General features: G+C 36.4%; 1 protein-coding gene across 1 annotated transcript in view; it reads right to left on the reverse strand.

The window, feature by feature from the left end:
* Positions 1–9,539: 9,539 nt before the first annotated feature.
* The window catches only part of LOC117328404 (tolloid-like protein 2), a 90,115-nt gene continuing 74,002 nt past the window's right edge, over positions 9,540–25,652 (reverse strand). Inside the window, exons 14-15 of the mRNA XM_033885933.1 lie at positions 20,264–20,299; positions 9,540–11,354 (exon numbers count right to left, since the gene is read on the reverse strand). Of these exons, the coding sequence (XP_033741824.1) occupies positions 10,927–11,354; positions 20,264–20,299 (464 nt within the window). The 3' untranslated portion in view covers positions 9,540–10,926. The remainder of the gene's footprint in view (positions 11,355–20,263; positions 20,300–25,652) is intronic.

Raw genomic sequence — 25,652 nt, forward strand, 5'->3', positions numbered from 1 at the left:
AACAGATTCTGTATATTCACATGGTTTATTTATGTCATTGTACCACTTGTACACAAGTAAACATCAGCCACTCTGTCATAACATTACCATGACAACCAACCAAACAATGTAATTACCATGACAACCAACCAAACATTGTACATTACCATGACTACCAACCAAACAATGTACATTATTATGACAACCAATCATAAAATGTACATTACCATGACAATCATCATACAGTGTACATTACCATGACAACCAATCATTCAATGTACATTACTATGACAACCGATCATACAATGTACATTACTATGACAACCAATCATACAATGTACATTACCATGACAACCAATCATACAATGTACATTACCATGACAACCAATCATACAATGTACATTACCATGACAACCAATCATACAATGTACATTACCATGACAACCAATCATACAATGTACATTACCATGACAACCGATCAAAGAAAGTACATAACCATATAAACAAATTGTTATATATACATTACAATGTAAATCTAATTACACACTTACCCTTAACCATGACAACCAATCTTATGCTGACATAACATGCAGAATGAGGTGTTACCATGATTACAGCATAATGTATTACCATGGTCACCAATCACGATAATTACCATGGCAACATTCAACAAACAGTATTGTAAAAGAGGAAAGAGAATGTCTTCTTTTTGACTGGTGGGAATTTCCTCTAAACCTTGTGTTACGATATCTGCATGAGAGTCAAAGGTCATTGGTATTTCATTAAACAACATGAGCTAAGGGGTTTGTATTGCTGTCAGGAGCAATGACCTTGTGGCCGGGGGAAGTGTAAAAGTACCTTATTATCTCAGGCTAGGAGGAATTGCCCTTTAGTTTAGTGGTTAGGTGTCTCCTTATGGAGTGAGAGATTGCCAATACAATTTACTAATTGCAATTCCATTGTGGATAAGAATTTTTTTATTACTCCTTTCTATTACAAACTTACCTTTTATATGCTGAACTATTGTACTCTCACACAGTACCATGGCAATGTAACATTACACAGTACCATGGTGATGTAACATTACATAGTACCATGGTGATGTAACATTACACAGTATCATGGCGATGTAACATTACACAGTACCATGGTGATGTAACACTACACAGTACCATGGTGATGTAACATTGTATGATGATGTAACATTACACAGTACCATGGTGATGTAACATTACACAGTACCATAGCGATGTAACATTACACAGTACCATGGCGATGTAACATTACACAGTACCATGGTGATGTAACATTACACAGGACTACATTGTACACGTTCGTTAAGCTAGGTAGCACTTTACGCCTACAAAAACATCCACTGGTAGTCCTAGCAGTGTCCTGGCTACATTAGGATGTAATAAAGGGTATTCTGATCCAGACTATACAGACTGTTGTAGAGGGTCGACAAGGTACTGTACATCCTTTAAATCCTAGGTTGTATGCATATTTCTTACTTACACAATAAAAGTTCTGGATTTCCTGCCAAAGTGTGTTGATAATGAAATTTTAATAGAAGGTTTTTCAGACTGGATATCATACCCAGAATTTCAGAGGGTTAACCTCCAAAGGGAAAATTCCCCTCTCCTACATTCATGGGCATTTGAGAGCAATTATCTCCGGCTCCCTGTTTAGAAATAAACAAATACACACTAGACAGGATACCTTTCTGAAAACATCAAAAAACAGTGATTTAGCTTACTATATACTGACAAACTGATAACTGACTCAGCCTTTTTGGTCTGCATGGTTACATCATGACAAAACTTTTACAGCCTTCCATCACCTTGACACCTGTCACCTAAGCCAAGCATTTAAGAATCATGTTGATACCTGTCAACTAACACAACTGTTGTTCATGTTAACACACTAACAAATCCTACTGACTGAGCACACACTATTGCAGAAATATCAAACAATAAACGTAGGTATACTCTTAACTATAAAAACATTTGTCTTTAGGAAATCCAAACAATAACACATATAGTTTTAAGTGTGTGTAGCACTGTATGCATGCATATAGTGACAGATATAATGTATCAAGTGACACATTTTATATACAATGTTAAAGTGACACATCAGATATACAATGTGTAAAGTGACACATCAGATATACAATGTGTATAGTGACACATCAGATATACAATGTGTAAAGTGACACATCAGATATACAATGTGTATAGTGACACATCAGATATACAATGTGTAAAGTGACACATCAGATATACAATGTATATAGTGACACATCATATATACAATGTGTATAGTGACACATCATATATACAATGTGTATAGTGACACATCATATATACAATGTGTATAGTGACACACCAGATATACAATGTATAATGACACATCAGATATACAATGTATAGTGACACATCAGATATACAATGTGTATATAAAGTGACACATCAGATATACAATATGTATAGTGACACATCAGATATACAATGTGTATAGTGACACATCAGATATACAATGTGTATAGTGACACATCAGATATACAATGTATAGTGACACATCAGATATACAATGTATAGTGACACATCAGATATACAATGTGTATATAAAGTGACACATCAGATATACAATATGTATAGTGACACATCAGATATACAATGTGTATAGTGACACATCAGATATACAATGTATAGTGACACACCAGATATACAATGTGTATAGTGACACATCAGATATACAATGTATAGTGACACATCAGATATACAATGTATAGTGACACATCAGATATACAATGTATAGTGACACATCAGATATACAATGTGTATAGTGACACATCAGATATACAATGTGTATAGTGACACATCAGATATACAATGTATATAGTGACACATCAGATATACAATGTGTATAGTGACACATCAGATATACAATGTATAGTGACACATCAGATATACAATGTGTATAGTGACACATCAGATATACAATGTATAGTGACACATCATATATACAATGTATAGTGACACATCATATATACATTGTAAAGTGACACATCAGATATACAATGTATAGTGACACATCAGATATACATTGTATAGTGACACATCAGATATACAATGTATAGTGACACATCAGATATACATTGTAAAGTGACACATCATATATACAATGTAAAGTGACACATCAGATATACAATGAACATGTAACCTATGTATATATATATATACATCTGGTGTACACATGTACATTGATCTCAGTGTATATTTTAGGTATTTAGGAAATTAGGTTATATCCACTGAATAAACATTCACTATTTTATAAATACATTTTGTATTGATCTTCTCGAGAGAGACTACAGATACAACAGTCACAAGTGACTGGTCGACTACAATACTGAAATGTTATCCTCTCTACCATCAACACATGCAGTTGTCCAGCCATCCCTTGTTATACCACCTACAGCTGTCACATAATTCTAGTTCAGAGAAAAGCTCAACATAACAGACAAGATGCAACAGTCAAGATACAGGAGATGTCATCACTTGGCCTAGAAATCCAACAAACAACTTATTGGTATATATTGTCAGCAGGGCATGTAAACCACAGTCTTAGATATCACTAGTGTTTAGACCAATGATTTAACCCGACTATTAAAGAAAGAAAAAATCAATGATGATATATTTATTGCAGAAAGTTTCAGCTGAAGAAATTCAATAAAAGGGAGGTAATTAGGTTGAGTATAAATATGAAGGGAATATAATTAAGTGATGCTTGGTTTTGTAATAGTGAGTAAAATCACATTTCATATTAGGGACATGAATGTACAAATGATCCATCAACATTTACTAAAATATCATGACACTTTCAACATCAATACTACATCATGGTCAGCTACAACATGTACATATCCCACATTCAAATTGCATCATAAAAATCAGCATTTATTACAAATAGTTGTGTGATCAATCAATGAGAAAAATAACCATTTCCCAGTCCGCTGTCTTTTGTTAACCAGGGGCAGCTCATATATTACAACACTCAATTCTCTGAATAACTTTGTGAAAATGACTTAATTCTAAAACTGAAATAAATGAAATTTTAATGAAACAATGCATGATGCTGCCACTGGCTTCCTAAAGAAGTACAATAGGCCCAAGGGGCCTGTGGTTTAAAGAAGATAGTATAAAAATTGACAAAATGGACCGAGGCAAGATACGGAGAACAGCTTACATGTATGCTGCAAATATGTGTAGCATGATGTTCTCAAATGGTGTTCAAATGGTGTTACAAATGGTGTTACAAATGGTTTTACAAATGACTGGGTGATTCTATGTACAGTAGGCATGTTGTTGGGTTTCTGAAACATCCATTCTAGGAAAATAATTAGACTGTGGTGATTAATGTTTCAAAAATGTATAATGATCTGGTATAAACTCTATATTGTTGTTATTAATTTTCAGGAAACAAAGTAAAGACAAAGTAGACATGATGGTTATAAATGTCTTCATTGAGGAGAAAATCTGTAATAGCATACACAATCAACTGTTATAAACTTATTAAGTTTATAATAACTAACGAAAGGATTCTGTTAATTAGTTTTATCATCTTTCATCACAAACAAAATTCCATACAGATACTTAAAAATTAACATGTACCTAAATGATGACTCAAATCTAATGGAAAATTATACATCTTTTATTCTTTGAATCAATGTTTTACTAGGTACAGTAAAAACATAATTTGCCCCATGTTATTAAGGGATCTAGACCCAACATTTATTGCTGCTGATAACTGTGTAGGATTTAGTTATATCTTGGTTCAGATTTCTAACTGTGTCTAATTTCCTATCATTGTTTCAGTCACTGTGTGACTACTTTGGTTTAGTTTCACACACACATATTAAGATGTTGCTTTATTAAGGAGCAGGATAGGTTGATCAGGTACAGCAGTTAAACGTTGTGGTACTGTAAAGTTCACCTAGTATTATAGGTGTTGATTAGATAACTATTGGGCTGGGAGCTATCGGAGAGGAAGTCCATGTTAAACTCCAGAAAACACCACACAGTTGTCAGGTATCATGTCCCATTAACACTAATGTCATTATGCTTTTATTTTCTTGTTGTTGGAGAAAATTCAATTTGATCACTAACAATTACGTAAATGGAGATCCTGTAAGGTATTGTTAGGACACAATAGTTCATATCTTATTGGGAAGTGCAAAAAATTGGTATTTCATGGGTAACATCAGAATTTGACTTAAACCAATTGTGTCGTTTATTTTCACATACATTGACTCATCTACATTGACCCAGTTTAATCTCACTGAGACATTGACTCATTATTGACCCATTTTAATCTTACTGAGACATTGACTCATTATTGACCCATTTTAATCTTACTGAGACATTGACTCATTATTGACCCAATTTTAAAATCTTACTGAGACATTGACTCATTATTGACCCAGTTTAATCTTATTGAGACATTGACTCATTATTGACCCAGTTTAATCTTACTGAGACATTGACTCATTTTTGACCCAGTTTAATCTTACTGAGACATTGACCCATTATTGACCCAATTTTAAAATCTTACTGAGACATTGACTCATTATTGACCCAGTTTAATCTTATTGAGACATTGACTCATTATTGACCCAGTTTAATCTTATTGAGACATTGACTCATTATTGACCCAGTTTAATCTTACTGAGACATTGACTCATTATTGACCCAATTTTAAAATCTTACTGAGACATTGACTCATTATTGACCCAGTTTAATCTTACTGAGACATTGACTCATTATTGACCCAGTTTAATCTTACGGAGACATCGACTCATTATTGACCCAGTTTAATCTTACTGAGACATCGACTCATTATTGACCCAGTTTTAAAATCTTACTGAGACATTGACTCATTATTGACCCAGTTTTAAAATCTTACTGAGACATTGACTCATTATTGACCCAGTTTAATCTTACTGAGACATTGACTCATTATTGAACCAATTTATTCTTATTGAGACATTGACTCATTAGTAACCCAGTTTAATTTTACAGACACAATGACTCATTACTGACCCACAATTACAGAAACATTGAATCACTATTGAGTCAGTTAAACATTGCCTCATTATTGAGGATTAGTTTAACCCTTTAAGCCCTGATGATGCATTAATGCATCACCGGGCCGGGGCCGAATGATGCATTAATGCATCACCGTGCCGGGGCCGAATGATGCATTAATGCATCACGGAAGTAGATTTTTTTCTGCATTTTTTTGAAGTGATGATACAGCGATTTAAATAATCATGACTGATTCTTACTTGAATGAGATAATGTTTGGCAATAAATCATGAAATTAGCAATACGTAACACAACTTTAGATGTCTAAATTTACGTATAATGTCCAACTTGTTTTAAACTTCTGCTCTCGAGAACTTCCGGTCAGACGGGAGCGAGTAAACAACTGATTCCCGAAAAAATATATAACGAATCTAGTTTTTTGTCCTGTGTAATAAAGCTGGGAATGTTCAGGACAGTTTGCAATATGTATTTATATTGACGTTTTGTACAAATGGTTAACATTTTCGTGAATTAAAAACACAGAAACAACGATACGTTTGATTAATTAAATGAACCACTGGTGTATCACGTCAGCGGCGCGGCAGTGTCTGCCAACTCGCTAGCTTTTATGATCAAATCTCCACCATCTATCAAAGACACGGTTCCAAAACTACTTGCATGGTTTTATATGTATGTTTCATTTTATTTCTGTTGATACTTTATCGGGAAAACTAGCTAATAATTCGGATTTTTAACACAAACAGAAGACCGAGTATTCTAATTTTAGTAACACAGATCATGATCACATGACCATATCTTATCCAAGATGGCTCTATAAACACACACGTGAGTAACGTCGATTGATACGTATTCACGATTTGGTTTATATTTAATTGCGTGATTTTTTAAAAGATTTTGAACTTGTAATTCATATCGTTTTTTACATTCTCGTTACAATCATGGAAAAGTATTATATCTACCAATAAAGTAGCGATCTTTGTTGTCATGTAGTTATTTTGCGTGCTGTCAAAATCTGAAAATGTCTACGGCTTCGATTATTTTGAGAGAAGGCTACGACATATTTTTACATCAAGGGGAAACACTAGGTCCTTGACTTAAGATAAGGAGTCAGTGGATTATCTGACAGTTTTAAGCCGAGATTGCCAGCATCCCTAATTTCCCGAGTCAATGGACCAAAAATTTCCCGAGTCAATGGACCAAAAATTCTGAATGATATTCCATAAATGAAGAGTGTGTTGACATGTCCAATATGTAGTTAAACTATATACAGAAAACAGAAAACTTTAAAGTTAAATGTTGACAATGCTGGGGCCTCTGCCAGCAGATCAGTAACACCAACCTCTCGCTTCGTGACTTTGTTGCAGGCGAGACAAAAACTGAATAAAACCTGACAGTTCTCTCTCTCAAAAAAAGAAAAAGAAAAAAAACCCTTATTGAAAAAGTCACAAAATATTCAACCATACATGACCAAATGGTTCATTGAATGATATTGGCCCCTACAAAACTACAGTTAAGAAATGTCAATTTATAAACCATGAGTTTATAATGGCAGTGATGACACTAGATAGAAATACTAAATGATCCAAAATGTCATTTGACCAACTCAGAATGAAAATGGCTTAAAATGAGAATTAGAAATCATGAATATTTTGTGATATTGCCGTGTATTTTTCAATGAAATATAAAGTGTACATAATAAGATACAAAAAGAAATGATTTTTCAAAGTTGAATGGTATATTCACACTTAATATGATCAGCAATCTTTCTCAGATTCATATTTTTTTTTTTGACTTAAAATAGACTAATTTCTTAAAATCTAAAGTATGAAATACACAGAGATGATGAAGGGGTGTAAATCCCTTTGTGACACAAAAGACAATTTTTTATGAGAAAATTCATATTTACATATCCTGTACAAGATTTTTTGTATTTCAAAAATTGACATAGGTGATAGTTTTAAATGTTTTTATACAGCATTCATACCAAACTTTGTCTTCACCTTTTGTACAGCATTCATACCAAACTTTGTCCTCACCTTTTATACAGCATTCATACCAAACTTTGTCCTCACCTTTAATACAGCATTCATACCAAACTTTGTCTTCACCTTTTATACAGCATTCATACCAAACTTTGTCCTCACCTTTTATACAGCATTCATACCAAACTTTGTCTTCACCTTTTATACAGCATTCATACCAAACTTTGTCCTCACCTTTTATACAGCATTCATACCAAACTTTGTCTTCACCTTTTGTACAGCATTCATACCAAACTTTGTCCTCACCTTTTGTACAGCATTCATACCAAACTCTATATTCACCTTTTATACAGCATTCATACCAAACTTTGTCTTCACCTTTTGTACAGCATTCATACCAAACTTTGTCTTCACCTTTTATACAGCATTCATACCAAACTTTGTCTTCACCTTTTGTACAGCATTCATACCAAACTTTGTCCTCACCTTTTGTACAGCATTCATACCAAACTCTATATTCACCTTTTATACAGCATTCATACCAAACTTTGTCTTCACCTTTTGTACAGCATTCATACCAAACTTTGTCTTCACCTTTTATACAGCATTCATACCAAACTTTGTCTTCACCTTTTATACAGCATTCATACCAAACTTTGTCTTCACCTTTTATACAGCATTCATACCAAACTTTGTCTTCACCTTTTATACAGCATTCATACCAAACTTTGTCTTCACCTTTTATACAGCATTCATACCAAACTTTGTCTTCACCTTTTATACAGCATTCATACCAAACTCTATAGTCACCTTTTGTACAGCATTCATACCAAACTTTGTATTCACCTTTTATACAGCATTCATACCAAACTCTATAGTCACCTTTTGTACAGCATTCATACCAAACTTTGTCTTCACCTTTTATACAGCATTCATACCAAACTTTGTCTTCACCTTTTATACAGCATTCATACCAAACTCTATAGTCACCTTTTGTACAGCATTCATACCAAACTTTGTCTTCACCTTTTATACAGCATTCATACCAAACTTTGTCCTCACCTTTTATACAGCATTCATACCAAACTTTGTCTTCACCTTTTATACAGCATTCATACCAAACTTTGTCTTCACTTTTTATACAGCATTCATACCAAACTTTGTCTTCACTTTTTATACAGCATTCATACCTAACTTTGTCCTCACCTTTTGTACAGCATTCATACCAAACTTTGTCCTCACCTTTTGTACAGCATTCATACCAAACTTTGTCCTCACCTTTTGTACAGCATTCATACCAAACTCTATAGTCACCTTTTGTACAGCATTCATACCAAACTCTATAGTCACCTTTTATACAGCATTCATACCAAACTTTGTCCTCACCTTTTATACAGCATTCATACCAAACTTTGTCTTCACCTTTTGTACAGCATTCATACCAAACTTTGTCCTCACCTTTTATACAGCATTCATACCAAACTCTATAGTCACCTTTTATACAGCATTCATACAAAATTTTAAAACAAATTAATTATTTAATAATGTTTTGCAATCCGTTATCGTTTACTGCTTTCTGCACATCTTAGAATATTAAATCTTTAAAAAAAAAAACAAAATAAAACAAACAAATATGGCAAATGCAATTTGAGAAAATAATAATAATAAATTAATTTGAAGACTGGCAGTAAATCGAGTGACGACTGGCAGTAAATCAAGTGAAGACTGGCAGTAAATCAAGTGAAGACTGGCAGTAAATCGAGTGACGACTGGCAGTAAATCGAGTGACGACTGGCAGTAAATCAAGTGAAGACTGGCAGTAAATCCAGTGAATACTGGCTGTTGATCAATAGTCCTTCCAGTCTTCTTCCAGGTGCATTCAAGCAGCAGCAAAATATTCACTGATTGATCAAGGTCACACTGACCATTGACCAAGGTCACACTGACCACTGACGAAGGCCACATTGACCATTGACCATGCAAGGTCACACTCACCACATTTATGATACAATGAGGTGCCCTTTATAGGCAAGTTTCTACAGAAATAAAACAATTATAAAAAAGAACCATCTGTTTATTTGATTTTATTCCTTAGTTCCCATCAGAGATAACTATACATGCAGAGGCGTATTTTAAGTACGTCAGTATGTTTCAGCTGCTACACTTTGGAAACCTATCTACAAGAGGTCTTCAGTACTAAGTAAATCAGAAACCTATGAACAATATACACATATTCTTGATATAGGCTTCACAGTGGACCAAAGCCTTTAGATAGAAGACCGAGGGCCAGCACTAGATACATATACAATGTATATACATGTAGTTTTAACATACAGAACAGGATGGATGGATGAGATATGTAAAGATGAGCACTAAGATGGTGAAGTGGAGGACAAACTACCCAGCACATGTACACACTATATACAGCCTCGACCAACACCATTCTGTAATCACTCACACAATGTTTAAACTATCAAATATACACAACCAAAAAAAAAAAAAATAAATAAACAAAAACATCTATATACAATTTTGTACAGATAATAATAATAACAATAATTCTTTGCAGATATATTAATTACAGGAATATATCACAGAAATTAGTAACTGTTTGAAAATTCTAATTCTGACTCAGAATGATGATATTTGTATCATAATGGAAGGGATTACAATTTCCACAGCTGCAGAGTCTGTGAATACCCCTACATAAATACTGAATGATCCCAAAAATGGAAAAAAAAGCTTGGAATACCAACCCCCCTTGGGACAGTTACATTAATTACTATCTATTTGGGGGACAATTACATTAATTACAATCTATTTGCGTTGTATTTGGTTTGATGTATAAAAATAAGCTTTTGCTACACTATGGACACCTTCTGTATTCGAGGAGCACGATTACTAGTCCGATTGGCATTTGAAAAGTTAGGAGTCTGATTTGGGGTACCACCTTGTACGGGGGTCCCAGGATTAACGGGAGTCCCTGGTGTACCAGAGTTGGATGATTTTGATATTTGATTGGTTGTATGACTGGGCGTTTGATGTGGTGATGTTACTATTGTCGTACGCCCATCATTTTGGTCCATTGTTAAAAGACGGTCTGTTGTATTACACGAGGAAGCTGCAGCCACATACCGCACTTCCACATGGTCATTCGCCGGAGGTTTACGATCTGGTCGAAATTTACGACGATGGTAGAGTCCACAAATGACTAGAATGATGCAAAAAAATGATGAAATAGAGGCTCCTATGGCGATGTGGAGAATTTCAAACTTGCCGACGGCAGGACCTGTGAAGACAAAAATAAGATGTTAAAGTAATTATCAAGTGTATCTGTGATGGCCAGCGTCTGACAGTTACATCAACCTGTCATTACAATTACGTCATATAAATTAGTAAGTTATCACATGACGTCATGACGCCACACTTCATTCACCGCCAAAGGGTTTATGTACAACACAAACTACTGCCTGTTATAACTAGTGTTTAGCAGACGAAGTCCATCTCTGGCAATGCCCCTCTTCATTAAATTACTAGAATTCTACACACAGATGCTTTCTATAGCAAATGAAGCCTGGCACCAATAAAAGCTATACTTACATCCAATTAGTGGGGAGACGGACGAATTAAGTGACACTATATGATCAACCATCATGTCTAATTCACTAAGCTGTTACTACTAGGTGAACATTTCACACAGATCAATCAACCATAATGTTCATATGTTTTCTTTATATATATTTTCTATAGAAATTGAGGCTACCAGAACCTACCAGTTAGTAACTCTAGTGTCTCTATCAGTTAGTAACTCTGTACCTACCAGTTAGTAACTCTAGTGTCTCTATCAGTTAGTAGCTCTGTACCTATCAGTTAGTAACTCTGTACCTACCAGTTAGTAACTCTGTACCTATCAGTTAGTAACTCTGTGTCTATCAGTTAGTAACTCTGTGTCTATCAGTAAGTAACTCTGTGTCCATCAGTTAGTAACTCTGTGTCTATCAGTAAGTAACTCTGTGTCTATCAGTTAGTAACTCTGTGTCTATCAGTTAGTAACTCTGTGTCTATCAGTTAGTAACTCTGTACCTAACAGTTAGTAACTCTGTGTCTATCAGTTAGTAACTCTGTGTCTATCAGTTAGTAACTCTGTGCCTATCAGTTAGTGACTCTGTACCTATCAGTTAGTAACTCTGTGCCTATCAGTTAGTAACTCTGTGTCTATCAGTTAGTAACTCTGTGTCTATCAGTTAGTAACTCTGTATCTATCAGTTAGTAACTCTGTACCTATCAGTTAGTAACTCTGTATCTATCAGTTAGTAACTCTGTGTCTATCAGTTAGTAACTCTGTACCTACCAGTTAGTAACTCTGTGTCTATCAGTTAGTAACTCTGTGTCTATCAGTAAGTAACTCTGTGTCTATCAGTAAGTAACTCTGTGTCTATCAGTTAGTAACTCTGTGCCTATCAGTTAGTAACTCTGTGTCTATCAGTTAGTAACTATGTACCTATCAGTTAGTAACTATGTACCTATCAGTAAGTAACTCTGTACCTATCAGTTAGTAACTCTGTACCTATCAGTTAGTAACTCTGTACCTATCAGTTAGTAACTCTGTACCTATCAGTTTGTAACTCTGTACCTACCAGTTAGTAACTCTGTACCTATCAGTTAGTAACTCTGTACCTATCAGTTAGTAACTCTGTACCTATCAGTTAGTAACTCTGTACCCACCAGTTAGTAACTCTGTCTCTATCAGTTAGTAACTCTGTGTCTATCAGTTAGTAACTCTGTACCTATCAGTTAGTAGCTCTGTACCTATCAGTTAGTAACTCTGTGTCTATCGGTTAGTAACTCTGTACCTATCAGTTAGTAACTCTGTACCTATCAGGTAGTAACTCTGTACCTACCAGTTAGTAACTCTGTACCTATCAGTTAGTAACTCTGTACCTATCAGTTAGTAACTCTGTACCTATCAGTTTGTAACTCTGTACCTACCAGTTAGTAACTCTGTACCTATCAGTTAGTAACTCTGTACCTATCAGTTAGTAACTCTGTACCTATCAGTTAGTAACTCTGTACCCACCAGTTAGTAACTCTGTACCTATCAGTTAGTAACTCTGTGTCTATCAGTTAGTAACTCTGTACCCACCAGTTAGTAACTCTGTATCTACCAGTTAGTAACTCTGTACCTATCAGTTAGTAACTCTGTGTCTATCAGTTAGTAACTCTGTGTCTATCAGTTAGTAATTCTGTACTCACCAGTTAGTAACTTTGTACCTATCAGTTAGTAACTCTGTGTCTATCAGTTAGTAACTCTGTACCTATCAGTTAGTAACTCTGTGTCTATCAGTTAGTAACTCTGTACCTATCAGTAAGTAACCCTGTGCCTATCAGTTAGTAACTCTGTACCTATCAGTTAGTAACTCTGTACCTATCAGTTTGTAACTCTGTACCTACCAGTTAGTAACTCTGTACCTATCAGTTAGTAACTCTGTACCTATCAGTTAGTAACTCTGTACCTATCAGTTAGTAACTCTGTACCCACCAGTTAGTAACTCTGTCTCTATCAGTTAGTAACTATGTGTCTATCAGTTAGTAACTCTGTACCCACCAGTTAGTAACTCTGTATCTACCAGTTAGTAACTCTGTACCTATCAGTTAGTAACTCTGTATCTATCAGTTAGTAACTCTGTGTCTATCAGTTAGTAACTCTGTACCTACCAGTTAGTAACTCTGTGTCTATCAGTTAGTAACTCTGTGTCTATCAGTAAGTAACTCTGTGTCTATCAGTAAGTAACTCTGTGTCTATCAGTTAGTAACTCTGTGCCTATCAGTTAGTAACTCTGTGTCTATCAGTTAGTAACTATGTACCTATCAGTTAGTAACTATGTACCTATCAGTTAGTAACTCTGTGCCTATCAGTTAGTAACTCTGTGTCTATCAGTTAGTAACTCTGTACCTATCAGTTAGTAACTCTGTACCTATCAGTTAGTAACTCTGTACCTACCAGGTAGTAACTCTGTACCTACCAGTTAGTAACTCTGTGTCTATCAGTTAGTAACTCTGTGTCTATCAGTTAGTAACTCTGTACCTATCAGTTAGTAACTCTGTGTCTATCAGTTAGTAACTCTGTACCTATCAGTTAGTAGCTCTGTACCTATCAGTTAGTAACTCTGTGTCTATCGGTTAGTAACTCTGTACCTATCAGTTAGTAACTCTGTACCTATCAGGTAGTAACTCTGTACCTACCAGTTAGTAACTCTGTACCTATCAGTTAGTAACTCTGTACCTATCAGTTAGTAACTCTGTACCTATCAGTTAGTAACTCTGTACCTATCAGTTTGTAACTCTGTACCTACCAGTTAGTAACTCTGTACCTATCAGTTAGTAACTCTGTACCTATCAGTTAGTAACTCTGTACCTATCAGTTAGTAACTCTGTACCCACCAGTTAGTAACTCTGTCTCTATCAGTTAGTAACTATGTGTCTATCAGTTAGTAACTCTGTACCCACCAGTTAGTAACTCTGTATCTACCAGTTAGTAACTCTGTACCTATCAGTTAGTAACTCTGTGTCTATCAGTTAGTAACTCTGTGTCTATCAGTTAGTAATTCTGTACTCACCAGTTAGTAACTTTGTACCTATCAGTTAGTAACTCTGTGTCTATCAGTTAGTAACTCTGTACCTATCAGTTAGTAACTCTGTGTCTATCAGTTAGTAACTCTGTACCTATCAGTAAGTAACCCTGTGCCTATCAGTTAGTAACTCTGTACCCACAAGTTAGTAACTCCGTGCCTATCAGTTAGTAACTCTGTACCCACCAGTTAGTAACTCCGTGCCTACCAAATAGTAACTCTGTAACTACAAGTTATTATTTCTGTAACTACACGAAAATACACTGCAACTACAAGTATTAACTCTGTGCCTACCTGTTGATAACTCTAACTACAAATTAGTAATTAAACAAAACCTACTAGTTAATGATTCAGATCTTCAGCTACAAGTTAATAGGTAAAGGCTCAGTCAGATTGACTGTTGGGACTGTGTAGTCTAAAATCTCAATTATACACTGCTACAGGATTCCCACCTGGGTCATATACGTTACAGTTTATTTTGAATTTTTGGAGTCAGGAAACCTGCAGCTGCAATATGGCCTTTGAATAAATGCAAGATCACTGTATAGTCAATGTATGATCCCCGCAGAACGGTTCTAGAGTATGACTACAATATGACTGCTTATAATGCTGTGTTTTAATCCTCCGGCCCGTAATGTATTGAGATACACTGTACAGTGACCCCTTCGACCTGTAACCTATTGAGATACACTGTACAGTGACCCCTCTGACCTGTAACGTATTGAGATACACTGTAAAGTGACCCTTCCGACCTGTAACGTATTCAGATACACTGTACAGAGACCCCTCCGACCTATAACCTATTGAGATACACTATACAGTGACCAAGTGGCTACAGCAGATCTTCTGTGGTTGCCGACAATTGTATCCTAGCTCTAGGGCAAATGTGACCAATTGAGGTATAACTATTCACTTAGAAATAAGTTTTTCCGTAATTAAAAGTTAGTAACTCTTTAATTATAAGTTAGTAACCTTGCAATTACCAGTTAATGAATAATTCTGTGAATACACTTTAATTCAATGACTATTTGTGTACAAGTTAACAAATTTGAATTTTGTCATCAAGTGATAAGACTTGTTTTTTTTTTATTCGACTACACTCAGATTTTCTTTAAATAATTAAAGCACTTAAAAGTATCTGAGATGAACAAAGTATATCTTTTACAAACAAACAAATCTCTGATGAACACAGGCTTCGTTAGCACAAATCCTTTTTATGACTTGAAATCTCTTAAGATATACATGAAACAGATCTCTTGCACACAAATGATTAATTTCTCACATGCACACATAAAAAAGTCTTTTCTCAACAGAAACACACAGCACAAATTCCTCATCGACACACACATAAAACATGACACACATAAAACAAATATTTTATGGACATAAATGAAAAAAGTTTCTTAAGAAAGACAGACAAACTAAAAAACAAATCTCTCAAGACAGACATAAAACAAATCTTTCAATAGACAAACATAAACAAATTTTCTCATGACTGATATGAAACAAAATTCTCAATACCGACATCAAACAAATCTCCCAAGACTGACATCAAACAAATCTCTCAAGAGTGACATCAAACAAATCTCCCAAGACTGACATCAAACAAATCTCTCAAGAGTGACATAAAACAAATTTCTAAAAACTAACATCAAACAAATCTCTCAAGACAGATGTAAACTCTCTTATAGACAATCATAAATCTTTTTGACAAACATAGAATAAATCTTTCAAGACAGACAGACATTAAAAATAACTCTCTCAAGACAGACAAACATAAAATATATCTTTCAATACAGACTGGCAAACATAAAACGAATCTCTTAAGACTCACTTAAAACAAGACTTTTATAGATACACAGATTTCTCAGGACAGACAGACATAACACAACCCAAAGAAAACAGTAATAAGAAACTAGCATACTTAATATAACAGGCCTTACGGTGACATAGAGACTAGCAGTGGATTGACAAATTGAATTGGTGACGGCCTTCAGACTAATCTCTATCCCCCGGATATCTGGCGTGTGAAACTCCTGTCAGTTAGGGTGTCCATCCATATGATTTACATCCTCATTTCTGAGTGATTGAAGATGCAGGTTATTTCATATTTCAAGGTCAAATGCATTTGTCCCCAAGACAGCTATAATCTGGATCTAATCTATATAACAGAATATTGTTACTTCCCTTGTCTCTAGCCTAGGGGACTGCAAACAAATCTTGCTTCCAAAAAAGTCAGCTTACAGACCTAACCTTGGCCTTTGGTAGCCCTGTAAGACCCTTAGCGACCCCTAACTTTCTTTACACATTGAAACATCATGTTGTTGTAGAGATATTGTGTCTGTAGTAGAGGGAAGATTATAGCAATGTATTCTATTCCTGTAACATCTCAGGAGGAATGCCACCATATATGTAGATAATTCACTAAAATCAGGCTTGATTTCCCATGTAAGATATCAAAGTGAATCCACCTGTCACGATTTGATCACGACTCAGACATTTTACCAGTAACACTAGCTGTAGGGATACCTAATAAGATCAGTCCACCAGCTACCTACTGTACACATATGGGGTGCTGGGTTTTGTATTCTACTAAAGCAAAATAAATTTGGATTTCAACAGATGATCAACTCAGCAGCTGCCACTATTCCAACCAGTTTATAAATTCAATATTTTCTCAGGATTGTTGTTTCAAGGTGAGAGATGAACAACAATGTTTTATTCCCTGAATTGAACTGATTCACTATTGCTTAACCTTATTTATTCTGTAATATTTGAAGCCCAGTAGACCAACATATAAAACTGGATTCAGTGTAGGTGGTGGGCTAAATTTAGGACAAAGAGACAGTGTTTATTAACATTTATATTAAACAGCAATAACCATGGTATGTTTTAACTATATGCTTTGGCTTAATGCTGGAGAAAAACATCAGATAAAAGTGATACATTATTGTCCTGCTTTAAATGATACATAATCATCATAATCGAGGATTACAAATGATAAAAAGAGATCCCAGAGGGATCTTGGCGCCCACCATTGAATGATCTTTATAGATTCCATGTCAGATTGATCTTCTCTTTATTTTTCCCTTCCTCTTACTAATCTGTGTAAATTGAGAAACATCCCTCCAGTACTTTTTAAACAAGGGGAACCTATATATGAAATTTGAGATTTAGCGATAATGGCTGTCTGTCGGCCATGTTGCTTTCAGATTGGTCCCAAAATGCAATATGAGGGACCAAGGGGAACCTACATATGAAATTTGAGAAAGATCCCTTCAGTACCCAGTAAAATAGCGATAACAAACTTCAATTGTCAAAATCCATGTTGGCCAAGTTGTTTTCTGATTGGTTCCAAAATGCAATATGCATAACTACAGACCAAGGGGAACCTACATATGAAACTTCAGAAAGATCCCTTCAGTACCTTCTGAGAAATAGCGATAACAAACTTCAATGGTCATAATCCAAGATGGCTGCCTGTCGGCCATGTTGTTTTCTGATCAATCCCAAGGTGCAATATGCACAACTTGGGATCAAGGGGAATCTATATATGAAATTTGAGAAAGATCCCTTCAGTACTTTCCGAGAAATAGCGATAACAAACTTCAATTGTCAAAATCAAAGATGGCTGGCTGTTGTTTTTCGCTTGGTCCCAAAATGCAATATGCATAACTACGGACCCACATACAGAATTTCAGAAAGATCCCTTCAGTACTTTCTCAGAAATAGCTATAACAAGAATTGTTTACGGACGGACGGACGACGGACTACGGACGCAGGGCGATTTGAATAGTGCATCATCTAATGATGGTGGGCTAAAAAATCATGGTAACGGCAATTACAAATGATACAAATCATCTTAATAGATGATTACAAATGATACAAAATCATCATATTAGACGATTACAAATGATACAAAATCATGATAATCGAGGAATACAAATGATACAAAATCATGATAATCGAGGAATACAAATGATAATAAATCATGGTGATGGACGATTACAAATGATACAAAATCATCATAATTGAGGAAAACATTTTCTATAAATATATTATATATAAGTGTAAGTACTACATACATGTATATGGAATACATAGGTACTACACATATTATTATTGTTATACACTATAGAATGGAGTGTTAGTCTCTAACATAAAATGGTATACACCAGACTGGAGTGTTAGTCTCTAACATAAAATGGTATACACCAGACTGGAGTGGTAGTCTCTAACTTAAAACGGTATACACCAGACTGGAGTGTTAGTCTGTGACATAAAATGGTATACACCAGACTGGAGTGTTAGTCTCTAACATAAAATGGTATATACCAGACTGGAGTGTTAGTCTCTAACTTAAAACGGTATACACCAGACTGGAGTGTTAGTCTGTGACATAAAATGGTATACACCAGACTGGAGTGTTAGTCTCTAACATAAAATGGTATACACCGGACTGGAGTGTTAGTCTCTAACATAAAATGGTATACACCAGACTGGAGTGTTAGTCTCTAACATAAAACGGTATACACCAGACTGGAGTGTTAGTCTCTACCATAAAATGGTATACACCAGACTGGAGTGTTAGTCTCTAACATAAAATGGTATACACCAGACTGGAGTGTTAGTCTCTAACATAAAATGGTATACACCAGACTGGAGTGTTAGTCTGTGACATAAAATGGTATACACCAGACTGGAGTGTTAGTCTCTAACATAAAATGGTATACACCAGACTGGAGTGTTAGTCTCTAACATAAAATGGTATACGCCAGACTGGAGTGTTAGTCTCTAACATAAAATGGTATACACCAGACTGGAGTGTTAGTCCCTAACATAAAATGGTATACACATGACTGGAGTGTTAGTCTCTAACATAAAATGGTATACACCAGACTGGAGTGTTAGTCTCTAACATAAAATGGTATACACCAGACTGAAGTGTTAGTCTCTGACATAAAATGGTATACACCAGACTGTAGTGTTAGTCTCCGACATAAAACAGTATATACCAGACTGGAGTGTTAATCTCTAACATAAAACGGTATACACCAGACTGGAGTGTTAGTCTCTAACATAAAATGGTATACACCAGACTGGAGTGTTAGTCTCCGACATAAAATGGTATACACCAGACTGTAGTGTTAGTCTCCGACATAAAACGGTATACACCAGACTGGAGTGTTAGTCTCCGACATAAAATGGTATACACCAGACTGTAGTGTTAGTCTCCGACATAAAACGGTATACACCAGACTGGAGTGTTAATCTCTAACATAAAATGGTATACACCAGACTGGAGTGTTAGTCTCTAACATAAAATGGTATACACCAGACTGGAGTGTTAGTCTCTAACATAAAATGGTATACACCAGACTGGAGTGTTAGTCTCCGATATAAAACGGTATACACCAGACTTGTATATATAATATACACCAGAGGTTAGGTTGTTATCTGATAGTAGAACTACTGGAGAGACGAGGACAGACATAGGATGGACAGTGGACAGACTGCCCACACAGACGTCAGACAGACTACCCACACAGACGTCAGACAGACTACCTACCGGACGACGACGCCTGTTCCTCAGTCTCTGGGATACCTGGTAATACCAATAATCATTTACCTGTGTGTACATAATGAAGTCTAGCCACTTAGAGTTAACTCCTAGAGTTAGGGTTGAACTTTATCATGGCATTGTGAAATATGCTTTAAATACACTCAATAGCTTTTGGACAATGTAACAAATTATAATGGTCTGTCAATCCACAGGGGATGCAGTGTTTGTTAAGAACCATTTTAAATTTTTTTATCTATGATGTAGGAATCAATAGTGATAACTGAAGTGAGGCACTAACAGAGTCACCCTACCCCCAGGGACTGATCCCTATCTACACGTATCGTATCAGCAGGGCCACCCATACCCTGGGGACCAGACCTTTGTCTGAACTTATTTTTTACCCAATCAGCATTTTCCTCTTAAACAACATATGGTATGTATCCAACATGTTGGATAACTTTATTTTGCTGTATGTTGTTGATTTATGATTTTTGATGCTATTAGGTAGAGCAAAGGAAGCCCTCAGAGAGAAGTATCTGTAGCACTGACAAACTTAGTCAGTCATGCAGTTCAAAGTCCTTTTCTTGATGTGCAACACAGTTAAGGATGTTAACTCACTACACCAAAGAATATAGTAATATGGTCAAGATAAAAAGAAGAGTAAAATTCCTTATAAAAAAAAAAAAAAACTGCAACCCCTAAAAAAATCATGGAACTTATCTCATGATTATTGAAACCGTCATTAAACTGTGGTAGCCATCTTACCAACATTGAAACCGTCATTAAACTGTGGTAGACATCTTACCACCATTGAAACCCTCATTAAACTGTGGTAGACATCTTACAACCATTGAAACCCTCATTAAACTGTGGTAGCCATCTTACAACCATTGAAATCCTCATTAAATGTGGTAGCCATCTTACCACCATCAAAACCCTCATTAAACTGTGGTAGCCATCTTACAACCATTGAAACCCTCATTAAACTGTGGTAGCCATCTTACCACCATTGAAACCCTCATTAAACTGTGGTAGCCATCTTACCACCATTGAAACCCTCATTAAACTGTGGTAGCCATCTTACCACCATTGAAACCCTCATCAAACTGTGGTAGCCATCTTACCACCATTGAAACTCTCATTAAACTGTGGTAGCCATCTTACCACCATTGAAACCCTCATTAAACTGTGGTAGACATCTTACCACCATTGAAACCCTCATCAAACTGTGGTAGCCATCTTACCACCATTGAAACCCTCATTAAACTGTGGTAGCCATGCATCTTACAACCATTGAAACCCTCATTAAACTGTGGTAGCCATCTTACCACCATTGAAACCCTCATCAAACTGTGGTAACCATCTTACCACCATTGAATTCCTTATTAAACTGTGGTAGATATCTTACCACCATTGAAACCCTCATCAAACTGTGGTAGCCATCTTACCACCATTGAAACCCTCATTAAACTGTGGTAGCTATCTTACCACCATTGAAACCCTTATTAAATGTGGTAGCCATCTTACTACCATTGAAACCCTCATCAAACTGTGGTAACCATCTTACCACCATTGAATTCCTTATTAAACTGTGGTAGATATCTTACCACCATTGAAACCCTTATTAAATGTGGTAGCCATCTTACTACCATTGAAACCCTCATCAAACTGTGGTAGCCATCTTACGACCATTGAATTCCTTATTAAACTGTGGTAGATATCTTACCACCATCGTAACTATCATTAAACTGTGGTAGCCATCTTACCACCATTGAAACCGTCATTAAACTGTGGTAGCCATCTTACCACCATTGAAACCCTCATTAAACTGTGGTAGATATCTTACAACCATCAAAATCCTCATTAAACTGTGGTAGCCATCTTACCACCATTGAAACCCTCATTAAACTGTGGTAGCCATCTTACTACCATTGAAACCGTCATTAAACTGTGGTAGCCATCTTACTACCATTGAAACCCTCATCAAACTGTGGTAGCCATCTTACCACAATTGAAACCCTCATTAAACTGTGGTAGCCATCTTACCACCATTGAAACCCTCATTAAACTGTGGTAGCCATCTTACCACCATTGAAACCCTCATTGAACTGTGGTAGCTATCTTACCACCATTGAAACCCTCATCAAACTGTGGTAGCCATCTTACCACCATTGAATTCCTTATTAAACTGTGGTAGCCATCTTACCACCATTGAAATCCTCATTAAACTGTGGTAGCCATCTTACCACCATTGAATTCCTTATTAAACTGTGGTAGATATCTTACCACCATTGAAACCCTCATCAAACTGTGGTAGCCATCTTACCACCATTGAAACCCTCATTAAACTGTGGTAGCTATCTTACCACCATTGAAACCCTTATTAAATGTGGTAGCCATCTTACTACCATTGAAACCCTCATCAAACTGTGGTAGCCATCTTACGACCATTGAATTCCTTATTAAACTGTGGTAGATATCTTACCACCATCGTAACTATCATTAAACTGTGGTAGCCATCTTACCACCATTGAAACCGTCATTAAACTGTGGTAGCCATCTTACCACCATTGAAACCCTCATTAAACTGTGGTAGATATCTTACAACCATCAAAATCCTCATTAAACTGTGGTAGCCATCTTACCACCATTGAAACCCTCATCAAACTGTGGTAGCCATCTTACGACCATTGAAACCCTCATCAAACTGTGGTAGCCATCTTACCACCATTGAAACCCTCATTAAACTGTGGTAGCCATCTTACCACCATTGAAACCTTCATTAAACTGTGGTAGCCATCTTACCACCATTGAAACCTTCATTAAACTGTGGTAGCCATCTTACCACCATTGAAACCCTCATTAAACTGTGGTAGCCATCTTACAACCATCAAAACCCTCATTAAACTGTGGTAGCCATCTTACCACCATCAAAACCCTCATTGAACTGTGGTAGCCATCTTACGACCATTGAAACCCTCATTGAACTGTGGTAGCCATCTTACGACCATTGAAACCCTCATTAAACTGTGGTAGCCATCTTACGACCATTGAAACCGTCATTAAACTGTGGTAGCCATCTTACGACCATTGAAACCGTCATTAAACTGTGGTAGCCATCTTACCACCATTGAAACCCTCATTAAACTGTGGTAGCCATCTTACGACCATTGAAACCGTCATTAAACTGTGGTAGATATCTTACCACCATTGAAACCCTCATTAAACTGTGGTAGCCATCTTACGACCATTGAAACCCTCATTTAACTGTGGTAGCCATCTTACCACCATTGAAACCCTCATTAAACTGTGGTAGCCATCTTACGACCATTGAAACCGTCATTAAACTGTGGTAGCCATCTTACCACCATTGAAACCGTCATTAAACTGTGGTAGCCATCTTACGACCATTGAAACCGTCATTAAACTGTGGTAGCCATCATACCACCATTGAAACTCTCAATAAACTGTGGTAGCCATCTTACCACCATTGAAACTCTCAATAAACTGTGGTAGCCATCTTACCACCATTGAAACCCTCATTAAACTGTGGTAGCCATCTTACCACCATTGAAACTCTCATTAAACTGTGGTAGCCATCTTACCACCATTGAAACCCTCATTAAACTGTGGTAGCCATCTTACAACCATTGAAACCCTAAATAAACTGTGGTAGCCATCTTACTACCATTGAAACCCTCATTAAACTGTGGTAGCCATCTTACCACCATTGAAACCGTCATTAAACTGTGGTAGACATCTTACCACCATTGAAACCCTCATTAAACTGTGGTAGCCATCTTACCACCATTGAAACCCTCATTAAACTGTGGTAGCCATCTTACGACCATTGAAACCGTCATTAAACTGTGGTAGCCATCTTACGACCATTGAAACCGTCATTAAACTGTGGTAGCCATCTTACCACCATTGAAACCATCATTAAATGTGGTAGCCATCTTACCACCATTGAAACCCTCATTAAACTGTGGTAGCCATCTTACTACCATTGAAACCCTCATTAAACTGTGGTAGCCATCTTACCACCATTGAAACCCTCATTAAACTGTGGTAGCCATCTTACCACCATCAAAACCCTCATTAAACTGTGGTAGCCATCTTACCACCATTGAAACCCTCATTAAACTGTGGTAGCCATCTTACCACCATTGAAATCCTCATTAAACTGTGGTAGATATCTTACCACCATTGAAACCCTCATTAAACTGTGGTAGCCATCTTACCACCATTGAAACCCTCATTAAACTGTGGTAGCCATCTTACGACCATCAAAACCCTCATCAAACTGTGGTAGCCATCTTACCACCATTGAAACCCTCATTAAACTGTGGTAGCCATCTTACGACCATTGAAACCCTCATTAAACTGTGGTAGCCATCTTAACACCATTGAAACCCTCATTAAACTGTGGTAGCCATCTTACCACCATTGAAACCCTCATTAAACTGTGGTAGCCATCTTACCACCATTGAAACCCTCACTAAACTGTGGTAGCCATCTTACCACCATTGAAACCCTCATTAAACTGTGGTAGCCATCTTACCACCATTGAAACCCTCATTAAACTGTGGTAGCCATCTTACCACCATTGAAACCCTCACTAAACTGTGGTAGCCATCTTACCACCATTGAAACCCTCATTAAACTGTGGTAGCCATCTTACCACCATTGAAACCCTCATTAAACTGTGGTAGCCATCTTACCACCATTGAAATCCTCATTAAACTGTGGTAGCCATCTTACCACCATTGAAACCCTCATTAAACTGTGGTAACCATCTTACCACCATTGAATTCCTTATTAAACTGTGGTAGATATCTTACCACCATTGAAACCCTCATCAAACTGTGGTAGCCATCTTACCACCATTGAAACCCTCATTAAACTGTGGTAGCCATCTTACCACCATTGAAACCCTCATTAAACTGTGGTAGCTATCTTACAACCATTGAAACCCTCATTAATCTGTGGTAGCTATCTTACAACCATTGAAACCTTCATTAAACTGTGGTAGCCATCTTACCACCATTGAAACCCTCATTAAACTGTGGTAGCCATCTTACCACCATTGAAACCCTCATTAAACTGTGGTAGCCATCTTACCACCATTGAAACCCTCATTAAACTGTGGTAGCCATCTTACCACCATTGAAACCCTCATCAAACTGTGGTAGCCATCTTACCACCATTGAAACCCTCATCAAACTGTGATAGATATCTTACCACCATTGAAACCTTCATTAAACTGTGGTAGCCATCTTACCACCATTGAAACCCTCATTAAACTGTGGTAGCCATCTTACCACCATTGAAACCTTCATTAAACTGTGGTAGCCATCTTACTACCATTGAAACCGTCATTGAACTGTGGTAG

The sequence above is a fragment of the Pecten maximus genome, chromosome 5 (genome assembly GCF_902652985.1).
Source record: "Pecten maximus chromosome 5, xPecMax1.1, whole genome shotgun sequence".
Lineage (NCBI taxonomy): Eukaryota > Metazoa > Mollusca > Bivalvia > Pectinida > Pectinidae > Pecten > Pecten maximus.